The sequence below is a fragment of the Oncorhynchus clarkii genome, chromosome 13, assembly GCF_045791955.1.
Source record: "Oncorhynchus clarkii lewisi isolate Uvic-CL-2024 chromosome 13, UVic_Ocla_1.0, whole genome shotgun sequence".
Classification (NCBI taxonomy): Eukaryota; Metazoa; Chordata; class Actinopteri; order Salmoniformes; family Salmonidae; genus Oncorhynchus; species Oncorhynchus clarkii.
This window is the reverse complement of record NC_092159.1, coordinates 17876789-17887560: the sequence shown is the minus strand read 5'-3', so window position 1 is coordinate 17887560 and position 10772 is coordinate 17876789. Positions and strand designations below refer to the sequence as shown.

At 43.2% G+C, this 10772-nt stretch overlaps 1 protein-coding gene across 2 annotated transcripts in view; it reads left to right on the top strand.

Moving 5' to 3' along the window:
* LOC139423807 (sodium/potassium/calcium exchanger 3-like) overlaps nucleotides 1-9702 on the top strand; it is a 55948-nt gene extending 46246 nt beyond the window's left edge. The window contains exons 7-18 of one of the 2 annotated variants that reach the window (XR_011635880.1): nucleotides 1381-1455; nucleotides 4704-4729; nucleotides 4953-5006; nucleotides 5223-5356; nucleotides 6145-6305; nucleotides 6963-7245; nucleotides 7496-7662; nucleotides 7849-7963; nucleotides 8095-8207; nucleotides 8309-8374; nucleotides 8619-9069; nucleotides 9368-9702. Coding sequence is in view for 1 of the 2 variants with exons in the window: in XM_071175442.1 (XP_071031543.1) it covers nucleotides 1381-1455; nucleotides 4704-4729; nucleotides 4953-5006; nucleotides 5223-5356; nucleotides 6145-6305; nucleotides 6963-7245; nucleotides 7496-7662; nucleotides 7849-7963; nucleotides 8095-8207; nucleotides 8309-8374; nucleotides 8619-8771 (1347 nt within the window). In the remaining variant the exon portion in view is untranslated. Of the gene's footprint in view, nucleotides 1-1380; nucleotides 1456-4703; nucleotides 4730-4952; nucleotides 5007-5222; nucleotides 5357-6144; nucleotides 6306-6962; nucleotides 7246-7495; nucleotides 7663-7848; nucleotides 7964-8094; nucleotides 8208-8308; nucleotides 8375-8618; nucleotides 9234-9367 lie in introns of those variants that run through there. The other variant, XM_071175442.1, reaches the window with a different exon arrangement.
* Nucleotides 9703-10772: the final 1070 nt, after the last annotated feature.

Below are 10772 nucleotides of genomic sequence, written 5' to 3'. Positions count from 1 at the left end.
ATTGAGTACCTTTACATTTGCCTGTACAGTGCACCATACATTATGAAGATGAACTGACCACAGTTACAGTATCACATCTGTAGAGCCATAGCCTGCCTTACTGGCCTACTGTAACATGTATTCTCCCTGTCCAGATCCCTGCACCATGCCGTGCCAAGCCTGAACCCAACATGATATATTCCCTGATGAAATCATCCAATCAAATCAGATGTATTTATAAAGCCCTTTTTACATCTGCTGATATCTCAAAGTGCTGTACAGAAACACAGCCTAAAACCCCAAACAGCAAGCAATGCAGGTGTAGAAGCATCTGACATAACGTTTACATGATAGGGTGCAGCCATAGTGATTTGATCTCAGATTGTCCTTTATGTAAGGAAGTAAAGGCCTACTGCCAGGAAACCGTGTATTACTGTGAAGTCATCTTAATACTGCCAGGAATCAGTGTATTACTGTAAAGTCATCTTAATACTGCCATGAAACAGTGTATTACTGTAAAGTCATCTTAACACTGCCAGGAAACAGTGTATTACTGTAAAGTCATCTTAACACTGCCAAGAATCCGTGGATTACTGTAAAGTCATCTTAACACTGCCAGGAAACAGTGTATTACTGTAAAGTCATCTTAACACTGCCAGGAAACAGTATATTACTGTAAAGTCATCTTAACACTGCCAGGAAACCGTAAATTACTGTAAAGTCATCTTAACACTGCCAGGAAACAGTGTATTACTGTAAAGTCACCTTAAGTCTCACTATTGTTGATCTAATAGAGATCAGTTTGTACCATCTTGCTAACTCGTATGGTCTATTCTGGCTATACAGCGCAAACACATCTGGGACCAGACTTTGGCTACGTGTTTCTCATAGGAAGACATTATGAGCTTTACAGTTTGGATAGCCTGATCCCAGATCTGTTGGTGCTGTCTAGCATGTCATGACTATCGGAGTTTGCTATACAGCACAAACCGATCTGGGACCAGGCTAGGGCTTGACTGTGTTTCTCTAAGGAAGATATGTATTTCACTGTAGTAGTGTGTGTGGGTTGATTTGCATGCTAAATACAGGCTCTATAACGCATTAGTCACTGTGTGGTAGGCTGCCTGTGCTGCATATCATTATGTAAAATCAGTGGATACACTGCCACCTTTTTGGAGGAGGTGAGCACTGCCTGCTTGTCCTTTGTACGTAGTGGGATCTATTCAAGTCAACTCAAGAGCTCTTCGTGTATCTCGGTATGCTTGTGAGGGAGCTGGAGCTATAATCGTTATTGTTGCGCCGAAGCGCTGTCATGAGGGTATACTTGACTGCAGTTCATCAGTGTGATAATGCTGTGTCTTTTGTTTGTGCCCTGTTTGTCTTCTCTCCATCTGTCTCTAGGCTGTGAAGCTCTCCCATTGGACACTACTCAGAGACTCCGCCTACTACACGCTCTCTATCGCAGCCCTCATTGCAGTAAGTGGCCAACTACGAGAGAGAGAGAGAGAGAGAGAGAGAGAGAGAGAGAGAGAGAGAGAGAGAGAGAGAGAGAGAGAGAGAGAGAGAGAGAGAGAGAGAGAGAGAGAGAGAGAGAGAGAGAGAGAGAGAGAGAGAGAGAGAGAGAGAGAGAGAGAGAGAGAGAGAGAGAGAGAGAGAGAGAGAGAGAGAGAGAGAGAGAGAGAGAGAGAGAGAGAGAGAGAGAGAGAGATACAGAATACAGAATACAGGACAGAGGCAAAGAGAGAGACAGACAGACAGAGAAGATACAGGACAGACAGAACATCAGCTGGACCAGTCTGTCTGAGAACCCTGCTCTGATGTGCAGACAGACTCATCACGCATCACTCCTCCCAATTAAACACAACACTGGGTCTGACTGATGCAGATAAAGGACATCAGAACTGACCCTATATGATATTATTGCAATGTATTTTTATTGTTATGAATTTTGCCCTGGATGCAGAACTGAGGGATGTCTGAGACAGACATTTACGGGGGGGGGTTCTGAAACTTTTTTTCCCCCTCATTCCCTTTTCTCCTCGTTTTTTCCCCTATAAACATTGGCTTGACTGACTTTTGACATTAACCGAATAAAGTTAAAAAACATTTGTGAAGGTTTGTTGTGGCTATTATCAAGCTTTAGCTACTGCCGGCCTATGATATGAAGGCAGTGCACCACGCCACTACAACTGACTTGAGCTGAGGAAGTCTGTTTCGGGCCTTCCAGAGTTACTCCTGTAATCTAATGCTTCAAATCAAAGTGTATTTGTCACGCGCGCCGAATAAAACAGGTGTAGACCTTAGTGAAATGCTTACTTACAGGCTCTAACCAATGCTTATCTCTATGCAAAAGAGTCTGATCTAAAATGTATGAATTAGCCCCCTTCTGTACTCCTATATATGTATAGCAGACGCATGAAGAAATGCCTGTCGGTGTCATAGCTATGGCATCTCTCTCTCTCTCTGGGGTTAGGCCTACGCTTCTCTTATAGGCTCTATATGTATATACAGTCTGAAGTTTACATACACTTAGGTTGGAGTCATTAAAACTCATTTTTCAACCACTCCACACATTTCTTGTTAACATTATAGTCGGTTAGGACATCTACCCTTGTGCATGACACAAGTAATTTCTCCAACAATTGTTTACAGACAGATTATTTCACTTGTAATTCACTGTATCACAATTCCAGTGGGTCAGACGTTTACATACGCTAAGTTGACTGTGCCTTTAAACAGCTTGGAAAATTCCAGAAACCGTCATCATGGCTTTAGAAGCTTCTGATAGTCTAATTGACATCATTTGAGTCAATTGTAGGTGTACCTGTGGATGTATTTCAAGGCCTACCTTGATTCATCCTTGGGAGCAATTTCCAAACGCCTGAAGGTACCATGTTCAACTGTACAAACAATAGTACTCAAGTATAAACACCATGGGACCACACAGCCGTCATACCGCTCAGGAAGGAGACGTGTTCTGTCTCCTAGAGATGAACATACTTTGGTGTGAAAAGTGCAATCAATCCCAGAACAACAGCAAAGGACCTTGTGAAGATGCTGGAGGAAACAGGTACAAAAGTATCTATATCCACAGTAAAACAAGTCCTATATCGACATAACCTGAAAGGACACTCAGCAAGGAAGAAGCCACTGCTCCAAAAATGCCATAAAAAGCCAGACTACAGTTTGCAACTGCACACGGGAACAAAGATCGTATTTTTTGGAGAAATGTCCTCTGGTCTGATGAAACAAAAATATAACTTTTTGGCCATAATGACCATCGTTATGTTTGGAGGAAAAAGGGGGCAGGCTTGCAAGCTGAAGAACACCATCCCAACCATGAAGCACGGGGGTGGCAGCATCATTTTGTGGGGATGTTTTTGCTGCAGGAGGGACTGGTGCACTTCACAAAATAGATGGCAACATGAGGTATGAAAATGATGTGGATATATTGAAGCAACCTCTCAAGACATCAGTCAGAAAGTAAAAGCTTGGTCGCAAATGGGTCTTCCAAATGGACAATGACCCCAAGCATACTTCCAAGGTTGTGGCAAAATGGCTTAAGGACAACAAAGTCAAGGTATTGGAGTGGCCATCACAAAGCCCTGACCTCAATCCAATAGAAAATTTGTGGGCAGAACTGAAAAGTGTGTGTGAGAAAGGAGGCCTACAAACCTGACTCCGTTACACCAGCGCTGTCAGGAGGAATGGCCCAAAATTCACCCAACTTATTGTGGGAAGCTTGTTGAAGGCTACCCAAAATGTTTGACCCAAGTTAAACAATATAAAGGCAATGCTACCAAATACTAATTGAGTGTATGTAAACGTCTGACCCACTGGGAATGTGATGAAAGAAATAAAAGCTGAAATAAATAATTCTCTCCACTATTATTCTGACATTTCACATTGTTAAAATAAAGTGGTGATCCTAAGTCTAAAGGCCTATGCATGCAATGCCCTGACACAATTGGAGCTCAAATCTCTGACCATGAGGTGGACAATTATTAATTTAGGAATTAGCCTAAAAAACAATCCATATATAGGCTATTGTGGGGAGGGGATGCATTTTTTTTTTGAGGACATCTTGAGTTGGACCAGCCCCCCAGTATATTTTGTTCACTCCCCTAGATGGGCCAGCTGCAAAGTCAAGGTGGTCTATATTGTAAAAATACATGAAAATAAAATTTATAATTTTGGTCTTAATTTAAGGTTATGGTTTGCAATGTGGTTAGGGTTAAGGTTAGGTTTAAAATGAGATTTTAGGACTTTGTGGCTGTGCCAGCTAGTGACCAGTCTGCAGAGCTGCCTCCAGGGCAAGATTCAGGACAATAAATGCCAACCTGGAATTATAACATGCCTTTGACTCTACAGTCTGGATAATAGTAGTATGAAATGCCAATGCCTCACTGGATAATAATTTTCAGTTCTGGGTATATGTTAGCCTTTTAGCATGAAGCATGATGACACAGCACATACATCCGCAGAAAGAGAAGTACTGTATTTTTCCACTTGACATTGGCTAAGTGAGACTGTAATGAATCAGATGTCGAGTAACAGGTGTTTTTGTCCTGGTTCTGTCGTGGAGGAAAGTTCTGGAGTTGGCATTACCCTCTGGTGGTCAAGATAGACATAGCATTGCTTTAATAATCAGTACTGGAAATGATTGTGTTATTACGTCTCTCCCTTTTCCTAAATATGATCAATCCCTCTCTTTCTCCTCACAGTTTATCTACGACGGGGAGGTTACATGGTATGTAAAAATGCATTTCTCTTGATATTCAGTCGGTTGATAATCAGTTGATAAGTCTCTGCGGTGTTGTGTTTTGAATGAGATTCTCCTGTGCTCATATCAACTGTATGTGTGATGTGTGCTGGGGGGGGGGGGGGGGGGGGGGGGGGTGCTCTGAAGACACACCTCCGTTGTTCGCATGGACAATAAAGTTGGATTCATTCTATTCTGTATTGTATTCAAGGTGGGAGTCTCTAGTCCTGAACGTGATGTACCTCTTCTACATTTTAATCATGAAGTGAGTATTAGCATCATCTGGCGCTCACATCATCACACACCACGAACACACACACTTCCCATCTGGACCAAGAGCTATTCAGTACTTTAGATACTGTACATTGAGGCAAATGTATTACACTGTTACTCACAGGAAAGTCTGCATTCTTCTGTAAACTCTTGAATACATTCTACTCAATTCTCATCATCTCTGACTGTTCATCACTTGTGTGTGTAGGTTTAACGGCAGAGCCAGGCGCTACTTTGACCGACGGAAGAAGAGCTCCGTGAGCCTGGCCAACGGTCTGACGGGCAGCACTGACCTGGAGGACAACGTCACCTGTGACGCCACCGCCGTCCTGCTCAAGAAAGGTACCTACCCTGGTGGCACACAGATATGACATCACGTTATCAGGCTTCTGTGGGGCGACACTTTATTTGGAGAGTACATCTACAGACTAGTTCAACTAACTATCTACTAACCTTAACCCTTTACCCTAACTCTTATTCTAAACCTAACCATAACCTTAGCAAGCAGTTGCTTATCAACAGATAGTTTTTTGATGGTGTGAGTATCTGAACTATCCAAATAAACTGTGACCTTCTGTGGTGCAATACAGAGAAATACAGTTTACCTTGAAATGATTTTGATAGTTGTGATGGTTCCACTGAAAAAGGAACTATTGTGGTATCTCAGTTTCAGTTTCTTCGGGGTTTTGGCCAGGCCCTTTATCTACTTCCCCATAGTCAGATGAACTCATGGATACCATTTTTATGTCTCTGCGTCCAGTTTGAAAGAAGTTGCTAACTAGTGTTAGCTCATTGCGCTGACGCTAGTTAGCATTGGTTCCTGAAACTACCTCCAACTTCCTTCATACTGGACACAGTTCCTCTGACTCTGGGGAAGTCGATAAAGTGAATGATTTCCAAAATCCTGAAGAATCCCTTTAAGGCACTCAGTGGAAGGTACACATGTGTCTGTATGAGTTTCTTGTGTCACCAGTCTGTTAGTGATAACAGTAGCCATTTTGTCACTGTACCCATAGCGAACTTGCAGTGGATGAGCTACTGTCAGCCTACCCCCACCAGCTGTCCTTCTCTCATTGAGAAACTATTAGAGAAGAAGTAACCAGGCGGCCATTTTGTGTCTGTCCCCATAGCTAACTTCCAGTGTAAGCCCAGTGTGCTGATGGTGGATGAGCTACTGTCAGCCTACCCCCACCAGCTGTCCTTCTCTGAGGCTGGCATGAGGATCATGATCACCAGTCACTTCTCCCCCAGGACACGATTAACCATGGCTTCACGCATGCTCATCAATGAGGTAAGATTATCTCTTATCTCCCTCACTAGCTTTAAGCACCAGCTGTCAGAGCAGCTCACAGATTACTGCACCTGTACACAGCCCATCTATAATTTAGCCCAAACAACTACCTCTTTCCCTACTGTATTTATTTATTTATTTTGCTCCTTTGCACCCCATTATTTCTATCTCTACTTTGCACATTCTTCCATTGCAAATCAACCATTCCAGTGTTTTACTTGCTATATTGTATTTACTTCGCCATCATGGCCTTTTTGCCTTTACCTCCCTTATCTCACCTTATTTGCTCACATTGTATATAGACTTATTTTTCTACTGTACTGTATTATTGACTGTATGTGTAACTCTGTGTTGTTGTATGTGTCGAACTGCTTTGCTTTATCTTGGCCAGGTCACAATTGTAAACTTGTTCTCAACTTGCCTACCTGGTTAAATAAAGGTGAAATAAAATAAATAAATGTAAAAAAAGATTAGGGTAACACAGACATTCACACACACACATACACATGTACTGTATGAATTTGACATTTTACACCCCACCCTCTACACACACACACACACACACACACACACACACACACACACACACACACACACACACACACACACACACTCTATCTCTCTCTCATTGACTCAGTATTGTGTGTGTGTTTGCAGAGACAGAGGGTGATCAACACCAGTGAGACCAGGGTCAACCAACACATCACCAACGGAGACTCAGACTCTGCAGCCACCAGGGCTCCAGAGAGGCGGGGTCTGGAGAATGGCAGGACGGGCGGGGCTGAGAGAGGGCTGAACGGGAGATGCCTAGGTCAGGGGGTCCTGGAGTCGGGGAATGAGACGGAAAACGAGAACGAGGATAATGAGAATAATGAGAACGACGGAGGAGAGGAGGAAGAGGACGAGAACGAAGGACCTCTGGTCCCTCACAGACCACCAGGTGTGTGATCATGTTATATGTCTATATTCTTTATTCTATGTTTTACATATTTCAATTCACTGACGCTCATTTTCTCTCTTCCAATCCCCTTCTCACTCTCTCTCTCTCTCTCTCTCTCTCTCTGTCCCTCTCTCTCTCTCTCTCTCTCTCTCTCTCTCTCTCTCTCTCTCTATCCCTCCCTCCCTCCCTCCCTCCCTCCCTCCCTCCCTCCCTCCCTCCCTCCCTCCCTCCCTCCCTCCCTCTGCTCCAGCGGGTGTGTGTAACAAGATGAAGTGGCTGCTGTGTTGGCCTCTGTGCCTGCTCCTCTTCTTCACCATCCCGAACTGTGCCAAGCCACGCTGGGAGAGATGGTTCATGGTCTCCTTCGTCACCTCCACCATGTGGATCGCTGGCTTCTCCTACATTATGGTCTGGATGGTGAGTTCTTATTTAACCTTTATTTGCTAAATGTCATATTAGCCTTGGCTCCAGCTGTCCTCTCAAACGGGAATACAGTGTTGAGGTCTGGTAATTGTCTTGCAGAAAAATGCCATGTGTGACGGTTCCATTCTAGCCTTGCTTACAATTCTAATGGTACGACTGCCATGTTGTCATTGACTATAGGTGACTGTGATTGGGTACACGCTTGGCATCCCTGATGTCATCATGGGCATCACGTTCCTGGCGGCGGGGACTAGTGTTCCAGACTGCATGGCCAGCCTCATCGTGGCACGCCAAGGTACTGTAGGGAGAGAGACACACAGAGACCACTCCATCAGAACCAACAGAGCTGTTGAACTGCGGTACTGCACACACGAAGTACGGTGTTATAATACAATGTGTTACGATAGATTTTTCTCTTCTGTCTAGGTCTGGGAGACATGGCCATCTCTAACTCCATTGGCAGCAATGTGTTTGATATTCTGGTGGGCCTTGGCCTGCCCTGGCTTTTACAGACCCTCTGCATTGACTATGGATCAACTGTGAGGATTCCTGCTATTACCCATGTTATTATTATTTTTGATTATTTCCCAACATTGTAGACAGGCTTAGAGCTGATCATGTGTTTCTGGGTCCTCTTCAGATCTCTCTGAACAGTAGAGGATTGATCTTCTCTGTTGCGCTGCTCTTGGCCTCAGTGTTCCTCACAGTGAGTACAGGCTGTACTCGGATCAGCCTAACCCCAATTCTAGCTTCAACTTTATTTCAAAACAACTGTCTATAAACCAGTGTGTTTTGCTAATGTTTTCACCTGTAACCTGCCTAGAATACCTCCAACAACCTATCACTCTCAATGGTCTATCTATGAAACACACAGAAATGTAGTGTACTATGTTAACTCAAAATCAAATCTATTCTCTCCTTTCCTTCCTCCTCTCTTCCTCTGTCCTCAGGTGCTGGGCGTCCACTTAAACAAATGGACTCTGGACCGTCGACTGGGTCTGACCTGTCTCCTCATGTACGCCGTCTTCGTCTGTTTCTCCGTCCTCATCGAGTTCAACGTCTTCATCTTCGTCAACCTGCCCATGTGCCGCGAGATCCTCTGATCCTTGTGCTCTTCCTCCTCCTCTTCCTCCCACTTTTGCTCCCGGAGGATGTCTTTGCCACAGGTCTTTGCTCCCTGTCTGCTCGCCCCACCCTCGAGTGGATTTTTATCTTGAAATAATAGTTGTTTAATTTATCTTTGGTGCAATACAAGCGAAAGATGAACGGAGATTTGCATTCGTCTGGTTTTGGCTGGAGAAGAGAAGACGTAAGAGAAAGTCCCATTGGAACATGATGAGGTCAAAGGTCAACCGAACAGGAAGTAGTAGTGACTGCTTCCTGTTAGCTTTCTGTTGCCAGGTAAACTGAAGACATTGGTTTGGATAAACTAAACTGTATTATCATCAACGTCGATGTATAAGCTGCTAACTGACAACAAGAAAATGATTGGCTAACGGCGATTGATAGCCAATAGGATTGTGTTATTTTCTTACTCTTTGTACATGTTTGGATATAAATATTATACATATAAATATTATACATATTGTTTAAGGTGTTTTAAGTTAAGATGGATGTGCGACAGGATTCCATGTGTGCTGTAAATATTTGAAGAGAATATTGACATGGAGAAGTTTATTGACATATTGCTCTCACTTAGACTGGTCCGGTTCTTCAACCGTTCGGTGAAGCGGCAAGAATCGAAGAAGAGGAGGAGGACATTTTTTGTTTAAGCTGAGTGCACTGCAGTGACTTGACCAAACAGTGATGCTCTCATGCCAGCCATGTCTTCTCGCAAAGTGTAAGATAGCATGACATGCTAATCGCCAGTCTATTCCTTGAGCTTTGTGCTGTCAGGGAGAGTTCATATTAATCTATTCTATTTGCAGTAAGAAATATTTATGTACAGTACAGTTTCTCTTGACTTATTTTGTCTCCAAATATATCCAAGTATATGTGGGATGTGGAGTACCAGTCAAAATGTTTTGGACACGGCTGCTCATTCCAGGGTTTTTCTTTATTTGTACTATTTTCTACATTGTAGAATAATAGTGAATACATCAAAACTATGAAATAACACATATGGAATCATGTAGTAACCAACAAAATGTGTTAAACAAAATATAGTTTATATTTGAGATACTTCAAATGGCCACTCTTTGCCTTAATGACAGCTTTGCACAGTCTTGGCATTCTCTCAAACAGCTTCATGAGGTAGTCAACTGGAGTTCATTACAATTAACAGGTGTGCCTTGTTAAAAGTTAATTTGTGGAATTTCTTTCCTTCCTAATGCGTTTGAGCCAATCAATTGTGTTGTGACAAGGTAGGGGTGGTATACAGAAGATAACCCTATTTGGTAAAAGACCAAGTCCATATTATGGCAAGAACGGCTCAAATAAGCAAAGAGAAATGACAGTCCATCATTAATTTAAGACATGAAGGTCAGTCAATCCGGAAAATTTAAAGAACTTTTAAAGTTTCTTCAAGTGCAGTCGCAGAAACCATCAAGCGCTATGATGAAACTGGCTCTCATGAGGCCCGCCACAGGAAAGGAAGACCCAGAGTTACCTCTGCTGCAGAGGATAAGTTCATTAAAGTTAATAGCCTCAGGAATTGCAACCCAAATAAATGCTTCACGGAGTTCAAGTAACAGACATCTCAACATCAACTGTTCAGAGGAGACTGCATGAATCAGGCCTTCATGGTCAAATTGCTGCAAAGAAATCACTACTAAAGGACACCAATAAGAAGAAGAGACTTGCTTGGGCCAAGAAACACGAGCAATGGACATCAGACCAGTGGAAATCTGTCCTTTGGTCTGATGAGTCCAAATTTGAGATTTTTGGTTCCAACTGCCGTGTTTGTGTGAGAAGCAGAATAGGTGAACGGATTATCTCTGCATGTGTGGTTCCCACCATGAAGCATGGAGGTGGACGTGTGAGGGTGCTTTGCTGGTGACACTGTCTGTGATTTATTTAGAATTCATGGCACACTTAACCAGCATGGCTACCACAGCATTCTGCAGCGATACACCATCTCATCTGGTTTGCGCTTAGTGGGACTA